At 37.3% G+C, this 23,589-nt stretch overlaps 1 protein-coding gene across 3 annotated transcripts in view; it reads left to right on the plus strand.

Moving 5' to 3' along the window:
* ZFPM2 (zinc finger protein, FOG family member 2) overlaps positions 1-23,589 on the plus strand; it is a 322,041-nt gene that overhangs the window by 59,214 nt on the left and 239,238 nt on the right. The window contains exon 2 of one of the 3 annotated variants that reach the window (XM_075085593.1): positions 8,392-8,550. The exons of the other annotated variants lie outside the window; for them this stretch is intronic. Within the exon in view, the coding sequence (XP_074941694.1) occupies positions 8,392-8,550 (159 nt within the window). The remainder of the gene's footprint in view (positions 1-8,391; positions 8,551-23,589) is intronic. 3 annotated transcript variants of the gene reach the window in all.

Consider the following 23,589-nt stretch of genomic DNA (forward strand, 5'->3'; position numbering starts at 1 on the left):
GGTTCATCTGCAGGATAAATATGTCCTTTCTGACTTCTATGAGCCAAACAAGGTGCACCTTGCAAAACAGAGCACCAACAATAAAAGAAGTGCTGTGACTCTTTTATGGATAAGGGTATTTCGGCATAAGCCCGTGCTTGAAAACTGAGGTCTGACATTTAACTGCAAGGGTCTTTGCAGCTCATGTTCCACACGTCTTTTTTATTTTTTTCCCGTGCAAATGAAACTTTGGCATTAACAGTACATCTGCTTGCTATTTTTTGAAATTAATGTCTCCCTAAGCATGTTTTGAATGGTCGCTTTTTAATCATTTCACTTTTATCGATTGGAAATATTCTGGTGTTGGCTCTAAGAGGAAACTGGCTATAGGCACAGTCAGTTTTATTGTGGCCTCTTGGATAATGGTAACAGAAAAGAAGACAAGAGGATAAATGGAAGTTCCAAAGTACTGGAACATTCAAAGGTCTTTGAAAAGTTTATGTACAAGCACAGTTAAAGCTGTCATGCACCGAAGTGCCAAAAGACCTAGCAGTGAAGAATATTAATCTACTTTTATAAAATCAAAGGGTTCATATTTTTTGCTGTAAAGAAATAATTTGAATAAAATTTGACCCTTTCTACAATAGTCTGTGGGTCAAATTGAACCTACTATTAAAATTCTCTAATATCTTTCTTGTATTAGCATTTCAAAACTCAATTTAAATATTCACAGAGCTCTTTTTTTAATAAACTTAACAAAATTCAGGTAATTTCCTTCAACTTTCTTGATTGAAGGAAGGCAGTGAGTACAGATATAAAAAAGATGTACAGCTACGAGCAAAACCTGAAATCAATTATATATAAGAAATAACATAACACATGGAAAGAAATTAATCAAAAGGAAAAATTTCTGCTGTATGATTTTCTTGGTCTGCTACCTGCAGGCAAGGAACGTAAATGAAAAAAAAAAAAAAAAATCAGCATTCTTCTTACAGATAAGAGGAAAATTAATAAAAATGTTTCCTTCCTACCAGATCCCCTGATGCAACGTATGTTAAAAGTGAGTGGCTGCAGGAAGAACTTACGTGCTTAAAAATATATTTTTTTTCTTGGCTACAGAAATATACTTTTATACTTTATTCTTGCTGTTAAGCTCAGTTACATCAGGTTTGTGTGGATTTATAGTGTCCAGAGAGCAGCTCTTTTCCATTTCTTTTTCTATTAAGTTGGTCATTAAATCATGGTCATAAAGCTTCTCCCAGTCTGAAAGTGAGAAATGGTTCATTCTGCTCGGGTGCCGCAATGAAGATGTAAGGAGTCGCTCACAAATTGGCACAATCTTCCAATCTGGACAAAACTTCTGAAGTGCAGCCAATTTACGTAACAGACATTAACATAACGGGAGAGGTTCAGTGTGCACAGGTAGCACTGCGTCTCTTGAGTATAGCTATAACAAAATAACAGGAATTAGAGAAATAAGTTTGTTAAGCTAAATAGAAGACTCAATGGACTGAGGAGGGAAGGATTTGTTAAAAGTGGTAGTGGTTTGTTTGACAAGTATTGACCTTCTTAAATATACTTAAGTTTTTTTCTAAACTGATATCTCGGCTTGTGCTTCAGTCACCTACTGCCAACAGCATGCTTATTTTGTAAGCTATTTCTACAGTGGTCTGTTTGTCAAGATTGGGTATTGCCATCTACCATCAAACAGAAGAGTATTTAGGTGCCTTGCTTGGCCCTTTCCTCTATTCTTATGGAAATAAGTGATTAAAATATTTTCAGTTCTCACAGGGGGGAAGAGAGGGACAGTATTTTTAATGATGAAAATTGAAAATTGGGATCACTATTAACTAAAAGCCAAGAGAGAGAAGTAGGATGGACAGTCATAGGGTCAGTTGTTTGGGTGGGGGAGAAGCTAGCTCCGTAGGAAAATTTTATGACCATTTTCCTTTATTATCATATATGATGTTAGCTGCAGACTTGTGTACATCCGTGTCTGTGATTCATGTAGATACCTCTAGTTGAAGGTTTTCCTACATGGGAATATTGAAAGTCTCAGTGATTGGACAGTATCTGGCAGTCCTATTCCTTGATAGAAACTGAAAATGTATTCTGATTGCTACAGCATATATTCATTTCCTGTATTTTATCAGTCCATGTCTTCACCCTGGTTGAACATACAGGGTCTGGCATATTTGAGCCTGGACACTTAAGAAAAATTCTGCAAAACCCAAGAGAAAGCCAGCTTCCCAGCTAGGAACTTGGGAGTATATTTTTGGTAGTGTCTTATAAATTTTTTTCCCCAAAAGAAGGAGAAGCTGGATTCTTTCGGATGGGGTTGTTCAGATTGCTGTTAAACTTATCTCCAGGCTGCTGTAAAAGCATAGGGTTTGGAAACAACCAATCCTTTGAGTGAATTGAAAGGCTGAAGAAGCAGCTAAGAAGTCTTTTATAGAAATCTTCTGAGGAGAAAGCAAATTCTGAACTACTGTGTGGTGTCTTCACCCCCACTGCCATATTTAAAAGGAAATAAGTTGAAGCCTCTTTTATATTTTTAATGTTCCTGACTGAATTTTAAGGAAAAAAGTTCCCTATGTGTCTTCCACATGTGAATCAATATAAAGTGTTGCCTGCTGGTTTTCTTATGTAATTGTTTGTATTTAGAAGAAAATGTTCTTGTTGAAACAGGAGACAAATGGATTGATTTTTCTGCAGCTTTCCTCTCTGTAATCAAAGCGTCACATACCTAGGTTTACCATAAGCTAAGGATAATCTGTGTGTGGCAACAACGAGTTTTCCTAGGAAATACTGGATGGATCACACAGAACATGCAAAATACATAACGTTGATCCAATGAGTTTCAGGCCTCTCTGATTTCTAGGAGTTCTTATTGTTTAATGCTACTACTAGTAATTATACTCATTAACCTCTCCCCAGCCACTCACTGTCAAGTATTGTAGGCTTTCTGAAGCATTCTTAATTTGTTAAGAGCACTGATTTATTTCACTACTCTGGGAGTGTAGGAGAATATTGGTAGGTGTGAAGGAAGCTAACCACTTAACATTTTCATGAGATAATTATTTCAATGATACTTTCCCACTGTAGGATGCGTGCATTTTAAGCGCAAAGCACTGGACAGGAAAGCATATAAGCATGTGCTTAATTTGAGCGTGCATTTAAGTGGTTTCATTTAGGGAGAAGTCTGATGAATTTGGCTATGAGAAATGATTACAGAACGAACTTACCCAGTTTAATGTTACTGAATTCCAATTATTTCATTACGGTTATAGTGCCATAAAATTGGAGTCATCCATTGCTCTATCAGGGCTAACATGCTCAAGGGGTCTGATGCTCAAATTTGTGTTCAGAGTGTTTATTGTAGCAAAAGCATCTTTTGTTAAGTGAATGTAAATCTTTTTTTGGTTGTTCATTCTCACACTCTTCCATGTTATTAAAATTCTTACAGTGTTGGTTTTGTTTTGCTAAATGTGGCCTGTCCTTTCAAGTGTTGAGGTAGCATCTGTTACTTATTGTGTAAAGATTGCCACTTAGCTAGCTATCTTTGTGTTTTTCTAGCTATACGTTTACATTTATATTGAAGTGTATGACTATTTGAGAAAGATTTCTTTATTTTTTAGCATTTAATATATTAATAGTGCTAAAAAATATGTGCTTGAGTGTCTGTAAATCTGGTACAAATTAGGGAGCACAGTTCAGATTTCCCCACACTGTGCTGCCAAGTGGCCTCAATCAGAAGTAATTTTCTCCATGAAGGCACATGCAGCTCACTCGTCAACCTCTCTTCAGTAGATATTGTTATTTGTATCAAATTATATGTGGTGATTTTTCGAAGGGGACTACTGTGTCCACTAAGCTGTGGATTTCTGCCACATTGACTCCTTCGTTGCTGTCACTAATTGTACTGTTTTGTACTGCCTCTTGTTTATCTATGGTATTCGAAAAAATGTTTGAGATTTATAGTTATATCAATAAATATTAATGAAGTAGAGTAAAGACCAAGTGAATAAGTAAACCACCAAACCCCTCAAAATCTCCTGTGTTGTGTACAAGACAAATATTTTCCTGTTTCAAAAAGGAAATCGTTTTCCCAGGGCATCATGCAAAATCTAGAATGAAGTAATGGAGACTTCATTTGCCTTCAGTAAATTTAAGATTAGAAACTGAGTTTTTACCTAGTGCACTTGGGAATTCTTAATGTTTATCATGTAGCTAATCTGAAGTATTTCAGAATCACTCTCTTTAGATTACATCACATTCTTTTACAAAGTGCTAATAAGAAAAGGATTGCTGAAAGAAGACAAATATCTAGACTATCTCTCTGGAATTAACTATTCAACTAAACTCTCAGACCATTTCAGTTTGAAATTTTACTGTTTTATTTAAGAGTCTAATCATATCTCAGAGCTGTTTACTGTCAGATCACTGTGACACTCAGATGAATTTCAGCAGTAGGAATTATTTGGATTTGCATTGCTGTGTCATTATGGCAGTTGTTGGTAATGTCACACTTAATCAGCAGGTATTGAAGAGCATTTTTCAGCAGAACAGGAATGGGACCTTGACCCTGTTCCAGTTGAAATAAAAGCAGACATAGTACATGTTGTGCCATAGGTGCTTAATAACATGATTGGTAGAAGTAATGAGTGTAATACTATTAAATTGAATGAAAAATTAAAAGAAATGTGGAAGGTATAGTACTAAAGTAACTGACTAAGCTGTATTCAGACTGTTGAAGGTAATATATAAATATAATAACAACTGGGGGAAAAATCACTATCAGAGAAAACAGTTGAAAGAAACTCTGTTATTTTTAAAGGTGCTTTTGTGTTCTTGTTGTCTATGACTGTTTTTTAAAGTATTTTAAATCAGGGAAGAGGTTGAGTAGATGCTGTCTAGGTTGTTCCCTAGATAGAGGAGCTATTAAAATTTGAAAACCAACATATATGTTTTTGAACCAGATAAGTTGTTAGTTCTCTAGCCGACTTGATTTACTGATGTCAGCAAGAGGGTTTTGGAAGCATATGGCAAATTAGGCAAACATAAACCTGCAGAGTTTGTGTTTGCGTTAGTCAAGAATATCTAATTCCATACAATCTTTATTGTGAGATTCTGAAAATTTATTTTTATTAATTGTCTATTTATGCCCAAGTAATTAGATGGAGTAGTCGAGAACAGAGTTTAATCTGCTTATACTTTCTAGTAAGTGGCTTTTGATTTTGCTGCTTTCTTTAACCCACACTATTTTTGAGTGATAATTAATAGCTGTAGAATCAGGCATTGATATTTCAGTTCACATGAAACTAGCAACCAAGAAATACTTAATTTTGCTGTTATTTTTGTGGGCTGGTCTTACTCATGTTGAACAATGCCTTACTCTGCAGTTAAAGTTATCAGTTAAAATCGGGTTACCCATTTATACCTCTGGGCATGAGCTGAATGTATTTGAACACTTAAAAAATAAAAGGTGACTCAACATGAATAAGTCAGAATTTGTCCCAAGGATCAGGTTGTAGATGAGTGAATTAGACAAGGCAGCAGCGGCATGAAACAGAATATTTACACACTGATCCCTCAATTTCAACAAATGTCATGCTGTTTTTTGGAGTACAACATCTGATGTCAGGCCTGGAGGTGAACTGTTACGTAAAGCTCTGATGCGTGCCCATATGCGGCTGGATAAACATCACTAGTTTTTATATGTGGGTTGGCATATGCAAAGCAAAACCTTGTATAGATGCATGTATACCCCTGGTCTCGTTTGGATGTGACACCTTTTACATTTATGTTTTCAAATACTTGGGCATGTAACTTCAGGAAATGTTATATGCCTGTTCATACATAGGATGTATCTATGAAAGCATTTATTAAGAATATTTTTTTAGTCTGAGATTTGTTTAGAAAATAAAGTCTTAACCCACAAAATGGCAGGGACTTGAACCTGCGCTGTGGAGCTGGTGCATACATTTTTTTCCTTCTGCCTTCTTGAAAACAGTGTCAATGGAAATGATAAGGTGTGTGTTTCCATGACTGCTGCAAACGAAAGCATACCAACTGCACTTCCATTCCTTTCTTAATTAACGTACAGTGATTATTAGCTTGCTGTTTATGTACTGGTGACCTGATCAAACAAACTGATTTAACAACTAGAAACAGACCTGAATGTCATGTACACATGCCAGTTGGATTACTTGCAGGTACATTGCTTTGCTCTATTTTGCAAGATACTTACTGAAAAAGTTCAATGACAAAGAGCCAGTCATTCAGCAGGAAATTGATTTTCACTAAAATGTTGGCTGGAGTTCACATTTTTTCCCCCAAATTTAAAATATTTGGAAAATTTATTAAAGGCATATGGCTGCTTCTGAAATGATGCAAAGCATGGGATTTATACATCTTTATACATGGCAGTAATTTACATTTCTCTAAAATAGCATGGTGTTTGTTTCATTTCGTTTTTCCTTCCTAGTTTATTTATCCAGATTTTACTGGGAGTACACACCAATAAATGGCTCTACAGACAATGTCACATATTAATAGTAGTATAAAATATGAAAGGTATTTTTGACAGTTTGTGCAGAACCCCTTGTGCTTTCATTTCTGCCATGAAACTGGATACACATAAGGTTCCCAAACTGCCCACATTTAGCTGCAGCGCACCGCTCCAGAGTGTGCTAGTGCTTTGTTCTCCCTTCCATACAGTGTGATATCCACTCTTCATTCCCTGTGCGTATGCCCTTGCTGGATTTTTTCCCAACATGGCTAGAAGGTGCAATTAACAGTAATGGATACTTTGATAGTGAGATTTTTATTTCTTCAGCCATAATAATAGCCCCTTATTCTAGGAGATATATTGTTGAATGACAGCTAGCGTTGGTGAGTATGTGTCCACAAAAGTGGGTTCATTTGGTCAGATTCTCAGCTGGCACAAATAGTCATATTTCCATGAAAGATAGTAAGCTGTATTAATTTATGGAATCCCAGCTGGGAATCTCAGTCAATTTCAGTAAAAAGTAACCATCATATTCCTCTGAAGCAAGAATTACACAACCTAGCCTAAAGTGAATTTTGCTGTTTTAATAAATGTGGGTAGTCACTGGTTCATAATAAATTACGTTAAATTACAGTGTAGTCAATATTTGATTTCTTTTAAAAATGTATCCCTTCCTTTTCATCGAATGCAACAGAATCATTTATGTATTGTATCTCTGCGTGATAGATTATATAGGAATAGTGTGTTTAATACTGGAAAACTATCATATAAATACAAATTACATTTTTTTTCATTAGCTAGCTAGCTTTCATTTCGAGGAAGAAATACTCAGTCAATTATAAATGAGGCTGTGCTTTCATTGGAGAGTGAAATATGTATTTTTTTTCAAGCCACAACCATGTATAATGAAATCTCTCTTTTGAAATCCAGTCTTAAGATGGATTTTGAAACATACTGACATTTAATAAACTCTTAGTTAAATTAAAATATGTTCCGTTATTTCAAATCTGTATTTAAATCTAGGGTAAAATTCTACACCTGCACAATGGATGTCTTTAGCCAATAGTTACTATTAACCAATGATTCTTAAGTGTGTGTATATAAGAAAGAAGAAATTTTGAGTACATTCCAGTTGGTAACCTGGGTTTTATGTATTATAGATCTGTCAGGCACTGGCTCTTCAAGATCTGTAGCAGTAGTATGTCTAGGTAACTAGAAGAAGAATCAAAGCCCTCAGGCTGCCGTTCCTAGTTCAGACTCATACCCTGATTCTGTAACTGCCTTATGTTTCTGTAGCTCTCGGCTATTAGTTTACCATGACAATTGTTTGGCCTCTGTGAAATGAAGTGATAGTCTAGCCGAGTCCTGTCTGTTGACTGGGAGTCTATTAGAGAGTCTAGCAAATGAATGGTCACGGATACCGTCAGGTGCTGGTTGAAGCAAAACAGCAGAATAAGCTGAAGTTTATACTGTCAATACCTTTGTAGTAATTCACTGTCATCAGCACTGTTAACTTGAGAAATGAAGCATGTAAAGGGAGCCTATTAAGTACTGTAATTCAGCATCAAAAAACAATGACTAACAAACGAGAGAAGGCTCTTCACTGTTTACGTGTTTTTACAAATATAGCTTTGATTTCCATTGTTAGAACTGTCTGCTTTTAGTATTATTAATACACATTATTAATAACACTTTGCATATTCTGATTTGAAGTCATCAGGAGAACAGTCACTTTCAATTTCAATTTCCATAAAATGTTATTTGTCCAATTCTAAAAAATGCTGAGCACAGCCGTGGAAGGAAAAACTAGCTAAAGACCTCCAGTTATAAGTTCGCTAAGGTTTTATGTTACATTGTTGTGTTAGATGGTTTTGCCACAGTGTTCCTGATTCTTTTTAAAGGGCCCCTTGAGGATGCCATTGAGGATGAAGAAGAAGAGTGCCTGTCTGATGAAAATGATACTATCTCAAAAGAAGACTTTCCATTGGAGGAAAGCTTTTCTGCAGAGTTTGAGCCTGAAAATCTGAGCTGTGAAGAAGTGGAATACTTTTGTAATAAAGGTAATCATTATAGCCCACCTCTTGAGGCACTGCGGAACAAACTGCATCCAATCAGTCAAAAAGATTTTTTGATTTAAAATGTACAAAAAGTCCTATTAATGTAGTACCTTAAAAATAGGAAAATGAGTCACTTGTGGAGTTAAGTCTGGTAAGGGGTAAATATTTAAATGTCTTGGAAGATGTACTTTTGAAGGAGGTGAATCGTCTTGCCTTTAATGTTTTGCTCCAAGAATGTTATTTTCTACGTATTTAAGTGTAGAGAACAGGCCTCAGAAGTCAATTATTATCAGATCCAAAGCTAGCAATGCAGCATGTCTGTTCATTGCTTCTTTGCCTAGGAAACATTGCTAGAAAAACAGATTGTGTCTGTAGATTCTAGGATTAAAATAGAGCTTATTATAGAACTTATTATGCATGGTAGAAAACTAGTGATTTTTGAAAGGATAACTTTTAAAGTTGCAGGTGGCTATTTGGTGCATTCGTTACTTGCAAATTATTGAAGATAGAGGTATTTTAGCATAAGCCACACCAATTCATTCTTACCCAGTGTTCAATCTGCAAGGTTGTGTTTCCCATTCAGCTGACAGAAAAAGCGTACTATCATGTACTGTTATTTAGAACATTGATTTAACCTTCCTCCTGCCAGATTTCCACTTGATTGCTTTATTGTTTGTCTTCTGCAGGTAAGGATGCCTATCAAATAGCTAGAATTGTTGTGGTGATGTTCTTCTGTCAGTCCACAACCCCCTCCGGCATTTGGATATTGATAATTGTTCTGTCTTTCTGTTCTTTCTCAGATATTGCCATACATTTTCTCATGATAGTTTGTTACGCTCCAGCTTTTGCGTTATTTTCATCTGTCCTGGACAAAGTAGAATAAATCTGTTTGAATAGTCAAATGTTATGAATGCAGAATATTAGTCTTTCCTAGAGAGTCTTCAGTAACCTGTAGGGAAAGCATGAAGATGTATTTTCTACATGTCCTCACGTCGTGGTTTAACCCCAGTCACTAACCAATTACTACACAGCCGCTTGCTCAACCCTCTCCCCCAGCTCTGGTGGGAGGGGGAGAGGATCAGGAAAAAAACAGTAAAACATGTGCATTGAGATAAAGGCAGTTTAATAGACCAACAAATGAAGAGAAAATAACAGTAGTAGTAGTAGTAGCAGTAGTACTAGTAGTAACAATAAAAATCAGAATCAGAATCAGAATCAGAATAGAAGAATATACAAAACAAGTGATGGACAATACCGTTGCTCACCACCTGCTGACTGATGTCCAGCCTGTCCCCAAGCAGCAATCTGTGCCCCCTGGCCAACTGCCCACAGTTTATGTGCTGAGCATGATGTCATATGGTATGGAATATCCCTTTGGCCAGTTGGGGTCAGGTCTCCTGACTGTGCCCCCTCCCAGCTTCTGGTGCACCTCCTCACTGGCAAGAGCATAAGAAGCTGAAAAGTCCTTGACTTAGTATAAGCACTACTTAGCAACAACTAAAACATCAGTGCGTTATCAACATCCTAAATCCAAAACACGCACTGTACCAGCTACTAGAAAGAAAATTAACTCTGTCCCAGCTGAAACGAGGACTCGTCGATGTAGTTTACAAACTTTTGAAAAAAAATTTACTTTTTGCGCTACAGGTTCTTGGTATTTAGTAAGCCATCCCAAGAGATCAAAACAGTCTAGTCAATAGTTTAGAGTTCAGCTGCTACACATCTTACTGTGAAGCAAGAGAGACCAGATAATGAATGGAAATGCTTTACAAACAGGGGGAGTTAAGTACTATTATAACTGTGCTGTAAACAAATACTACAATTACTGTGCATTCACATGTTCACATGCCCCTCAGACACCATTTTCCTTAGCTGAAAAGAAGTACTGTTCCTGTTACTGGCATTACTAAGTAATTATTTAAACCAGTATTTGTATGATTGTTGTACTGGCGTCTCTTGAGTTCCTTCTGTCAGCAATGGAAGACTATGCACCACTATCAGTTCATATCAGTTTGATTTAGTTATTTCTTTTTGCTGCACTTCCAGGCTCCACCAATGGAAATCCTACTGTTTTGGGTGAAATTCAGAAAAAGACATGATTTTTCTTGTTTGTTTATAGCAATCAACATTGCAAATTGATGTTGAATTTTGAGTTATCTTGAAATAACTTCCCTTTAATGAACACATCATTCAGGGAAAACACTGAATCCGGGCCACTGTATCAAATAAGATCAGGAATTAAATAGGAATACATTTAAATCTGAATCTTGATTATCACATGTTTTATTAAGGACATCTGCTGATTTCTCAAGCTGAATACCTTTGACTCCCCAGCAGTTCTTTTTCCAAGTGTGTTCTAGTTATAAAAGAATCTTAAACCTATCCACTCAGCTGCTGCAGAAGAAAAGTTGAAAAGGAAATTTCTGAGAATAAAGGGGCACATGAAACCCCTAATCTACTTCCAGCTGAGGCAGTGTGACAGAAAGCCCCACTTTGAAGTAAGTTGAGAATATCCCTGGAAGAGAATGGAATGGGAGACTAGAAATGTATTGCTTTTTATTAATGTCTCAACTTCTGTTGAATGTCCTGCTTCTTCAGTGTCACATCTTAAGGTCCATTAGCATGAAGCCATGTATGTTTTTCTGAGGATAAAACCCAAGAAGACAAAACTAATCTGGAAAGCAAATAAATTTCTTTTGTGCCCTTGTCTTAGTGGAAGGGTTTTGACTGTATTATATAGTAAATACTAAAAGTGAGAGTAATTCTCATGATTTTTGTCATGAATCTGTTAATCATTCATAAGCTTTTTTTCTCTTTGTAGTGCTTCAGTATTGAAGTTAAAAGATTATATAAGAAACAAGTTTTTTTTCCGTAAAACTGTTTTTTCTTTAACGTCATAGAATCATAGAATGTCCTGAGTTGGAAGGGACCCACAAAGATCATCAGCTCCAACTCCTGTCCCTGCACAGGACAACCCCAAATTCACACCCTATCTCTGAGGGCATTGTCCAAGTGCTTCTTGAATAGCGTCAGGCTTGGTGCCGTGACTGCCTCCCTGGGGAGCCTGTTCCAGTGCTCCACCACCCTCTGGGTGAAGAACCTTTTCCTAATATCCAACCTAAACATCCCCGGGCACATCTTCCCACTATATTCAGCGCTTGTCAGGCCTCACCTGGAGTACTGTGTACAGTTCTGGTCCCCGCTATACAAAAACGATGTGGACAGGCTGGAAGGGGTCCAGAGGAGGGTCACCAAGATGATCAAAGGACTGGGAAGCTGCCATACAAGGATAGGCTGGGAGAGCTGGGTTTGTTCAGCCTTGAGAAAAGGAGGCTCAGAGGGGATCTCATCACCATGTACCAGTACTTCAGGGGTAGCTACAAAGAAGATGGAGACTCCCTTTTTACAAGGAGTCCCATGGAGAGGACAAGGGGGAATGGACACAAGTTGCTCTTGGGGAGATTCCGATTGGACACGAGAGGGAAACTTTTCACAGTGGGGACAGTCAACCATTGGAATAACCTCCCCAGGGAAGTGGTTGACTCGGCCACGCTGGACACTTTTAAGATTTGGCTGGACAGGGTGCTGGGCCATCTTGTCTAGACTGCGCTCTTCCTAGAAAGGTTGGACTAGGTGATCCCTGAGGTCCCTTCCAACCTGTGATTCTGTGATTCTGTGATCTTCCTGCTATTCCCTCGGGTCCTATCATTGGTCACCAGGGACAAGAGATCAGCACTTGCCCCTCCTCCTCCCCTTGTGAGGAAGCTGCAGACCATGATGAGGTCTGCCCTCAGGCTCCTCTTCTCCAGGCTGAACAAACCAAGTCACTTCAGCCGCTCCTCATGTGGTTCCTCCTCTAAACCCTTCACCAACTTCGTGGCCCTTCTCTGGACACTTGAATAATCATGAATAAAAGCTTGGAAATGAGATACATACCAAATAGATTAGAGGGCAAATGAATGCATTCTAATTTCTGTTTTGAGGGCCTGACTTTCTGATTTGTGTTTTGTTCTTTGACGGTATTGGCAGCCTGTAAACCACAGATATCTTCAAAGGAGGGAAAACTAAGTGTAGGTGTGTGTTTTCTCATGCAACAGGTTTCCTTTTCCTGGAAAGTACCAGAATTGGCATTGGAATCCTTTATGCTATCTCTGCATTCACTGCTTGTTAGCATGGACCATTAAAGGTTCAAGAAAGTCAGGGGATTTTATTAGATATATTCACCTGTCCTGGCTCTCCATTTCCCTCCCCTGGGGTTTCTTCCTAGCTGACCCAGAACAAGAGGACAAATGAGCAGTGGAGCTTCCTGCAGGAATCAAGAGACACGGGCAACAAATGGCACAGTTGTTGGGGAGGAGGTGTTTGTGAGGCTTCACCCATGGTATGTTTGTCATACTTCCCCAGCTATGCAAAACCAAGCACCACCTAAAACCAGAGGCTTTTAACTGTCCAAACAAGACACTGAAAGCAAAAATTTACTGAACTTTAAATTCATCCAGATGAATGGAAGTAGAGGACATACAAGTTCACAACTTGATGACTTTGGTTTTTTGACTGAAGAGATTTTCCTGTCAAACTATGCCTGATGGTGTTATAAGCAGAGAGCAGTCTCTTATTGTCTAAATTGCAAACAGCTAACCTTTATAAAGCCATACTTGTCATTCCCACCTTATTAATTTGGGTTTGAGAGATTGATTCAGAAGAACGGTTGCCAGAATTAGAAGGCAAAGGCAAAAGCCTCTGCAAAGTGTGAAGCAAATTAATCACATTGATTGAGCTACATGTCATTTACAACTTCTCCATTTTGAAAATTATGACTTTTGGCTATTATTTTTCCCTTCTCCTTTTACTCATTAATGGATTTTACGACAAGGAATCTGGAAAATTCCACCTCCCCCCCCACTTTTGCAACACCACAAAATCACCAATTAACTTTGCTACATGTGAATAATTATTCCTATGTAGTCTTCATTTACACTTAAATGTGAAGAAGTGAACAGTGTTTAAGCATGTAAATATTAAAAGCAAAAATGGAAATCAGCAGCCTGCTATTTATCAGGGTTCAATTTAAGCTTGCAGCTGTGAATTTTTAACCTTTTGGATGAAGTTTCCCATCCAAGAATGAATATTTTAGAAAAGCCTCAGAAGAGATGGCAGTTAGAAGTTTGATTTGTTTGCAGTTTTGACAGTCGGATTAGGGGAAAGAGAATGTTTTGGAAACAGCAATAATAATAACATGGTCCTAGTGTTCTTCTGCTAGAAAGCTGCACTGCTCTCAGTCTTTGGAGTAGAAACAAAAGATTTGGTAGGAGGCAGCCTTGGTGATGATGCATTGTGTTTTGTCAGTTTGTGGCCTTTGAAAATTGCTGTTTATGCTTAGCTACTACAAATTTCTGCACTGCAGGTATCTGATGATGCTGTCCACACAAAGCCTGTATTAGCCTGGAACCTCCATTGCTGAAGATTTTTTTTAGTGTCCAGATAGCAGGTATCTGGAATCAGTGTCTGTATCAGATTAAGATTAATTCAGATTAAATTCAGATCTGGAAGATTTATTAGAGAAGTGCCAGTATTTTGGTAGTCTGAATAAGGAGAAAATGGCCTGTCTCCCATGCAGAAGAGTGATAGACTAGATGGCTGAAAGCCTACTATAGAAGCTAGGAGATAGTACATACAGATTAACTTTTGCCTTTATAGGTCAGAATAAGAAATGAGGTGATGCTAAACAGGGACAAGAGAAGAAGTGAGCTGGAGGCATGATGGGGTTATAAAAGCAGGAGGGCAAATACAAGGAGGGGGCATAAACAGCAGAATAGTACAAAAGCCAGGAAGTTGAAGGTGATGGGATGAAAAGCAAAGGACTAAATCAAGTTCATTTGGGCTGTGAAGTAGTTTATCATTGACTTTTCAGTCTCTGCTGTCATCCTGCCTAGATACGCTCAGGAAAATAAAAAAGTATTCTCATCTATTACTTAGAAAGTTTGCCATACTCATATGGAATTGAGACCCCTTCTTTTCTGGAAACAGCAGGAGAATAGGAGCCTTGTCTACTTCGTAAGAGTGGGAACTGCCTAAGCAAATTACAGTTCCTTGTGACCTTCTTAGCAGAAGTGTTCAATGAGGGATTAACTTTCAAGGGAAAAGTTATCTTGAGCAATGAGAGAGATCACCTGAGATTAGTAGATAGTTAAGTGGCTGTGTTCAGAGAAGGAAAGAGGCAAGAGAAGACAATGGAGGAAGGACTATAATCAAGAGAGAAAATGTGGGACTGTTTCCAGAAGAAAAAGGAAAATGGAGGAATGTATGTACCTGATAATTAGAGAAGGAAGCCATACCCATTTCTTGCTGCCATGCTTACCAGGACAATTTTGCTGAATTCTCCTGTTCTTTGCTTGTAGCATGGCTGTTGTGCTTGCTCCTCATGTTGTAGGCTTCCCATAGTTACTCCATCACAAGGCAGCATGGGCACCAGCCCTCAGTGGAAGGGTGTTCAGTGGCCTTAGCACTACTGGTGGCAGGTTGGAAAGAAATAGCTTCTGTTTCCCACTGTTAATTGTGCTTCAGCTGGTGACATAGGAAGATAGCGGGGATATATAAGATCGGATGAAGACTGATTGTTCCATGATGCAATAGTTTTAGGATGTATAGCACAAACTGCTATGTTTGGCCATAGCAAATCAGAGTGTTGATGCATGGTTGCAGTTCCTGATACATTGCTTGCCTTTATTTGTGGGGGAAGAGGGGGATGAGGGGAATCCAGTGCTGTCTGAAACTCATACACAGTTCTAAGTCAGCAAGAAGAGAACTTGGGGAATATATGGGCTTCTGCATACTAAGTGTATATCTGCTGCTGTATTCTTGTATTCTGCCTGGGCAGGAGGGGATGAGCTCAGAACCTGATCCAGGTTTTCTGCTCATGAACAGTATTTTGTCACTAGCTTGACAGACCAGCTTAGGACTGGAATTTTTTATGTTAAACCATGTGACCTGATTGTGCAGCCAGGCTTGAGATTCAGGGAAACAGCTGCAGTGTGATTCTCCATATAAGAAAAAGCATATATATACAAAGCTAAGTTCTTCTGTGCATTAATCTTCCCCTTCCTACTTCATGTGCAAAGCTATCATGCTACCATCTATAATACCAGCCAAACTCTTAATACGCTGAAAATTATATCTGTGTGTCCCTTTTTCCTCTGGAGTATGACTTTGTTGTGTGTATGCCTGTGTGCATCTGTGTAAATATTCTTTGCTTCTCTCATGTGAGTCATGTAATGACTAACAATATGCTTGCTATTTTCTGTTTCTGGATCCAAAAGTAGATTTATGCCTTCTTTACTTTTTTTTTTTAACCATAAACCTTTTAATCAATAATGTTTCTTTCCTTTTCAGTAATGGATTTCATGACAAATTTCTACCTCTTTTGCTATAGCAAGTGGAAGTAGGATCAGCATAAGGCAGCTATACCATAATCACTTTGAGCTTAATAAGGCAATCTTTACAGGCAACTTTGTTCTTATTTCTTAACGGGATTAAGAAGCTCAGCTCTTTAAATTCTTGCATATAACACTGACATTTCCAGGGTGCATTTGGACCAGGGAGTTCAAAGAGAAGGAATAAAAAAGAAAAGCCAATATGACTTTGTTTTTTACCTTGCTGGAGGAGCTGTTTGTGCAAATCGCCTATAAGCTTATTGACCTGAATCTTTGACTCCTTGTTTTCTCTGGATTTGGCTGGAGTGTAGACACTGATAGAGCACTGATAGAGGTGATTGCACAGCCCTCGGCTTTGCTTGGCACCAGACAGCCCCCCTCCCTGCGCCTGACATTATCTTTCCCTGGCAATACTTCTGTTCTCCTGGAGCTCATATTCCTTTAATTTTTTTTTTTATTTATTTTAATTCATTACATTTTCTTCATGTAGGCTTTCTGAGTAAATGAAGGACACATTAATTCTTTTTGGTGAGCAGAGACAGGAGAGGGCATGTATGTGTGATCATGTATTTTAATCTCCTAGGATAACAAGAATCTGCCTAAGAACTCACAGTGCTGCTCCTTAGTTACCTCTTACTGGCTTGTGTACATGTTTGGGAAACTGTGTCAGGTTCTCGTGTTCCTCAGGGGGAGGGTTCCTATACATTTATCTGTATCCCATTCAGCTGAAACAACTGAGTCCTGGGCATTTACCATACTTTTTGTTGGGTGCTGAATATGGACAAAGAAGGGAAGGGGGCTCTCTGATAATAGCCTTTGACGGGTACTAGTCAGAATTAGACTGGATCCTGGCAGGATGAAAGGAGATCCTTTTCTTCTGAACATTAGCATTTGCCTTGTGCTTTACCTCTTCTGCTTTCTAATTTCTTCCTGTTACTGGAGCTCAGAGGACCACCTGTTTTCTTGCTAAAAGAAAAAGGAGATATCTGAAAAAGTTGGAGTGATTTTTTTCACCATTCACTTGAGAGCATGGAAAGGCTTCCAGAATAACAATTACAAGATTGTCTATCCTATACTCTTTTCTATTTACTGCTAACCCATATGTAAACCTCTTGGGCCAAATTTTCGGTCCACCAGAAATCCATGTCGGTATTAAAATCAGCTTTAGTGGGATAAAAATTTGGCGTAAGTTAGGCAAACAAACCCTTCTTTTAATCAAGAAATTAAATAATTGGTCATCAGGCAGAAAGCTATATCTCTAAAAGAAACCAGCAAGCTATGTTTGAAGAAGTAAATACATAGATCCAACTAGAAAATTTTATTTTCAGAATTATAAAGTGAGAGAAACACTTAAACAGCTTACTCAACTTTAAGCAGTTTATCAAAGCAAATCCAGCCTTTTCAGTCAGCATATTTTGGTTTTCTTAAGAACAATGAAATTGTGAATTCTATCACAGCTCTAAGGAAAGGGATTATTTGGTTACAACAAGTAGTGTAATGTCCCCTTTCTAGAAAGTCACAAACGTTCAATTTGGGTTGACTTAAATTTGAGCTAAAATTTGGTGGAATGTGAATTTAGAAGGATGGTCTTCTTTAACATCTGAAATGCACAAATGACAAATTTCACTGCATGTTTTTAGTTGATGTGTACTATACATCTATTACTAATTTTATTTATAATGAAGGTCCATTTTGCCTTTTTTTATCTAACTTGGTATGCTTGACACAAAAATTCTGAATAGTTTTGAAGAGTTAGGAGACATTCCATGAAAAATTGTTGTCAGAACAGCTCCAAAAAGCAGAGTTGCTCACCGGCTGTGTACTATGTAAGTCAGCAGTGGGGATATTGGCAGTAATTTAGTTCTCAAAGGATCAGAAAAAATAAATGAAACAAATGCCACATTTATGACATCAATGGATAAATATTGATAAGAAATATTATTGCTGGATAGATTATTTATGATGGCTAAGTCTTTTTCTTGGGTTAGACTCATAGAAGTCTAGACTGTTTTTGAAACCATTTATAATACAGCACGTATGTGGAAACATACCTCCGATGACAGGGAATTGTCTGCTTTTGATACTGAAGCACCTGGAGTATTGATTACTTCACATAAAAGCATGAAACTGTTTATAACAAGGTAAATAAAATTTTCTCTTTGTCTATATTGCTAATCATTATGTAGCAGTGTGTGGAAATCACATGAAAATGGGGTGTGTATATGATAATGATTTGATCTGCACATTATAAAATGAGATTTTCTTGGCTGGATGAAGAATTCTCGTAAGAGACAGTATTTCTGCAGTGGGGGAAGAACAGAAATATTATTTAATCTTAAGTCAAAATATGAACTTGCAGAAGAGTCCTCAGACTTAAGAGTTTGAAACTTGCTAGCATGTTTCTGAAGTCATCTCTCTGTTCTGGTGCAGGGTGTTTTAGAATCTCATGGATTGTCAATTACTTACATTGCAATAATTTTTTGAAAATTACACTAACGAACAGTCTTTGTTTGGGGTGTCTAAATATCTTTAAAAATGTGCTTCTGCTGCTTTTCTAATCAAGTGCCTAGAGCTATGTAAGTTTGAGCCCCAGGTTGGTACTTGTATATGTCTAATAGAATTCTTGTATTTGAAGTTTTAATGGGGAAAGATTGGAAAGATGCAAGACATTTTTCTTTTTTTTTTGCTTTAAATCTATAGAAGCTTTTGGGTAGCCACTATATCTGAATGATAGTCATTTGTAGTACTAGTGCCACAAGAGTTGCTCCCTAAAAATTACGATAAATATAAAACTCATTAATAGAAGGAAAGTCTGTAATGCAATTTAGAGAACACTTTCACTGTTCTGCAGGAAATACATTTGAATGAGTGATCCTTGTCTTGAAAGGACTTAAAAAGCAAACAGTGCAATAATGAGAACATATCAAACGTTTAGAGAAAAAGGAAGGCCAGACTCAGTCTAGATGAACTTGCTGCACAGCAGTGTCTTATCCCAGGAGAAAAGTGCCATAGCTGAAACGGTTAGAAATAATTGACGCTGGTTTTTAACATGATCACGGTGCTGAAATGTCATTGTGTCAAGATGTCGTTTTGTTAAACAAAGTGATGATTTTAATACCATTACTTTGGAGAGTTAACAGCTTGCACACATGTAGGTACTCACCAACACATGGGTATTCATAGACCTTTCCTAAAAGTTAGGATAAAAGACAGTGCATTATTTCTGACATTTGCTGGATAAATAATTTTAAGAGTGCTTAGGGCAACTAGGAACATACAGTTATTTCAAATGAGTTTTATCCCAGGAGAAATTATGATTGTTAATCAGCATGACAGAAAACAATAATTGCTTGCAAAGAAGCAAAGTATTGAGATGATTAATACAATCTGAAATAAAATGCAGTGGATTAACATGTACAAATGCTGGTTTCTTTCAGGTATGTTAACACATCAATCGTCTGAGGGCCAGATTTTGCTCAAACTTGCTGCTTTTGTATAGTAAAGTGTCTCAGTTGACTTTGGTGGGCTTCACTGAAATTATTTCTCGTGTACATCAGATGAGTTGATAACAGCATCTGGTAGGCACAGCACCAGATCTCTGTCTCTGTCTCTCTGTCCATGCAAGGCTTCTAGAATAAACCCATTCGCATAACACTGTAGCCACTGTAGTTTACCTTGTCCTCACACCAGATGCCAAATATGGCAAAGTGTGGAAACATCCTTCCCAATTTATTTAGTATCTTTACGCTGAGTTCAATTTCCATACCAAAATCTTAAAGGGTTTTTTTTTTTGCTTTAGTTACATTTTTTATACCCAGAATATTTTATGTCTGCTGAAAACCTGCATTGCTATTAAAATGAGAGACTTCTGCTTGTTAAATACATCATAGAATCCTTTAAAACAGCTAATCCATAAGAAGGACAGTTAAGTCCTGTTAGATGTCATTGGTATTCTTAAGAATAGCGTGTGCTCCAAAAAGTAAGTTACATTAAATGAATTAAGTATATTGTATTTGTATTTTAAGTTGTGTATGGTTTATTTCAAAGTTACATGACTGTTGTTTCTGAAGAGAGGTTCCTGGCAAGGATTCTGGTCTTCCAGTGTGTTTTTTAGGATTCAAGAGGAAGATTATCAGTGTGTGTAAGCTGCGTTAGTGGTCCTGTCACAGTAGGCACTGTGATAAAGCAAATAACAAAGGATAATTTTTGGATGCTAATTTATAGTCTCTGAGGCTCTGGCATCTAGTTCATTTGTACTGCCTCAGAATCCTTCTTTAGTTGGATCTGGAATTATCGCTGCTGTAGGCTGCAGCAGAAAGAAGGAAATGGCCCCTTCCCCCATGTCCCTAAAACATCCTAATCCTGCCCCTTCACAACCAGTCGTGCTGGCCTGTTAACATATGTAAGGATATGCACCTTGCTGAATTAAAGTCTACAGTGAGCGACTCCCCAAGTCTCTGCATCACATCTGCTCTCTCTTTTGGCAATGCAGAACGCTACAGGCTTCGTAACAATTTATTTCTGAACTGATTTATTATAATTGAGAAGTGATGTTTCACACTGAACAGCTGTATTAGGACGCTAACAATTTAAGTTTACATTTATGCTGCCAGGAAGAATGAGCACAAACTGAATTTCAAACTTTTAATGTTCACTCACTTTAATATAAGCTGCTGTGTGCTGTTTGTGACTGGTACAGTCCTTCACCCAAAGCTATTTTGTCTGATGATAAAACCATGAGTGTATGAAGCTTGCACATTTTTCATCTCTTTTATGACCTTATCTTTTGTGAGCGGCTTCTCTGAAAGTATCCTAACTATAGGAAGCACCTGGCAAACATATATGATATCTATGCTGTGATAAGCAGTTGTGAACAAGAAAGTAGATCTGTCAGTTCTGAACTGTTCATTGTTAAAAATACTTTGTTGATTTAGCTGATTGCAACATACATTATAGAGTGACTAACAGCTGCTATAACATTCCTAGTCAAGAAAGTTCAATAGTTACATTGTACGAGAGTTTCTGTAAGAGCCTAATATTGATGGGAACAACACAGATTAAAACAGCTGGGTTGAGAAGAACTGCTAACCCACATGCTCCTTTAAAATATCACAACTACTTGTCCTACAGGCTTATTAAGTACAAATTGGGAAGTCTTTAATTTGTTAAAAGATTAAAGTGAAATTGCTTGTTAATATTAAAGTCTCTCTTCTCCTCCTTGTCAGTATTGTCAGAAATGTTAGAGTTCTCCCTCTCATGTTTCTGGTAATGTGTCTTTTACAGTCTTCAGATTCCCTGACCAGCTGTAGCACCTTGAATTACAGTTGTTCAGTGTGTTGGCTTGGATAAACACTAGGATAAAAAAAAACACATTAAAAAAACTTGAACTGTTTTTGAAGAGCAACAGAAACAGTTAATGCTGGCAAGAAATCATAAGGTCAAGATGAAAATTCTATTCATATTACAGTATTGAAGTTGTTTGAATAAGACTTTTTTCTCTTAGTTAAGCAGTATTTTGTGTATTCAGCACTTTATCGTAGGCAGAGATTTGTTTCACCTAACTTTAGCTGGCTAAAGATAGGTTCCTAGTCTAAGCTGTGTGTTTCAGAGGATGATTCATTTCAACTATCTCAGACACCAGGAGGGGTCTTGTATCTCAGGCATCCTCAAATAGATGAGTCACTGTGAAGTTTTCTCTCTTCCCTGTCTATAGGAGCGCCTGCATAATTAGTCTGGACTAGCTTAACTTTCAGACATCTAAGGTTAGAGGAGATGAATTCTGCCCAAAGTGGAGCTTTAATACCAAATCTAGAGAAATAGCTGAAAGTCCAGTAGGCTTAACTAACTCATGACTAAACGTACTATATGATATTATAGATTCTTGCTCGTATGACTCTTTTTTCATGTGATAGTGTTCTTTTAAAGGACAGAATTCAATTACTGATCCTAGTTGTCAGAAAGAAAACTTAAACAGAAGCAAGTTTCCTTCATTTTAGAGCATTTATCATTGCTGGTACTTCTATACCACTCTGGTGTTGATGGCAAGAAGTTATTTCTCCTTTAACTTAAAAATAAAACGTAGTTGAGCAGCAAAGTGAAGAAATAAGCATGAGAAAAAACCAAAACAGTGGGATTAAAAAGGAATCGACATGTTCTTAGCAAAGTGAGTAGTATATATAAAGCAAAAAGCACTTGATTTGACTTGGAAGAAAGAAAAAAATCATCCTGGATCCAATTAAATGTTTACACCTGTAAATTGAAGAAAAATGTAATCAGTTTTAAAATAAATATAAAACATAGTGTTATTGTAACTGGAAAATAGTCAGTGAATGAACAAAAAGAGTAAACAATGAAAGAAAATAAATTCTGTAAGGAAATAAACTCCTTTGTGCTAAACAAATGTTAGCTGCTAAAGTGGCATTAAGTAAGGGGAAAGAAAAGAAAAAAGCCTGAGATGTTTTTTTGTTATCAGCTCTTGTGCTAAGCCTCCTTTTGGCTTCTTAAAGTTGCAGTGTCTCCAGCGCATTGGTTGACTTGGTTGTCCGCTTTTATCTGACCTTGCTGCTCAGCTGAGCCTGGGATAGACTTGCTTCACTGATGGATGCTGAAGCCCACAGTAATGTACTGTTGGTTTCACAAGCAGATTGCCTCAGTACAGAGGGCGGGTAGTATGGGGGAACAGGAGAAATCCATGTGGTGATATTTCAGGTGTGTAACGTATGGACTTGGTAGTCAGTGAATAGTAGAAAATGTCCATGAAAATAATGAAAAGTACGTCTAGATGCAAAACAAAAAAGTTTTCCTTAATGTAAATTCTACACATTTTGTTATACTCTATTTGTACTGGACATGCATGAATTCATGAAAACGTGATTATGAAAAACATGTAACACCATACTTCATGAAACACTGAAAAAGCAAGTTAATGAAATGTTAAACTATCTGCTAACATAAATTTTTAGATCTTTCCTCATCTCCCAAATAATTACTGTGTGCTGTAAGTTGTATACCTTAGCTGTAATTGTGTCTTCTTTTGACCTTCAGCCCCATCTTTTCTCATAAGTTTCTCCTCCTCTTTCAATTCTAATAGTTTTGTTTGTTTGATGTTCTGGTTGGTTGCATTGAAAGAATGCTCAAATTTGCATGCTAACGCCAGGTTTGCATATATTATAAATTGGAAAAACTTTTATATTTTGGAGCTAAAGTTTTCCATGCTTGGGCTCTATCTAGGAGAATTATTATTATTTCTAAACATATTTGTTGTTATTGTTCTGATGTAGTCCATAGAGATCTATTGTTTACAATGGAAGAAAACCATTTTTTTAAAGTGTAAAAATTCCATGCAAAAAAAACATTTTAAGAGCTTCAGTTAGAAACTCATAATCAGAATTGCCCTTGCTGTGTAATGCTTTCCAACATTTTGGAAAAAACTGAGCTGATCTTGTCAGGTTTGAACCTTGGGAAGTTGTCATTTGTGTCTCTCTAATAAAGAACAATTTGTTACAGTGCTAAGTAGCTAGGAAGGTCAAAATATGAAGGTGAAAATATCTGACAGGTTCTTCAGTCCACCCAAAAAAAGCAGAATTCTGTTTGGTTACTACAAAGTAACTGT

The sequence above is a fragment of the Phalacrocorax aristotelis genome, chromosome 2 (genome assembly GCF_949628215.1).
Source record: "Phalacrocorax aristotelis chromosome 2, bGulAri2.1, whole genome shotgun sequence".
NCBI classification, from domain to species: Eukaryota; Metazoa; Chordata; class Aves; order Suliformes; family Phalacrocoracidae; genus Phalacrocorax; species Phalacrocorax aristotelis.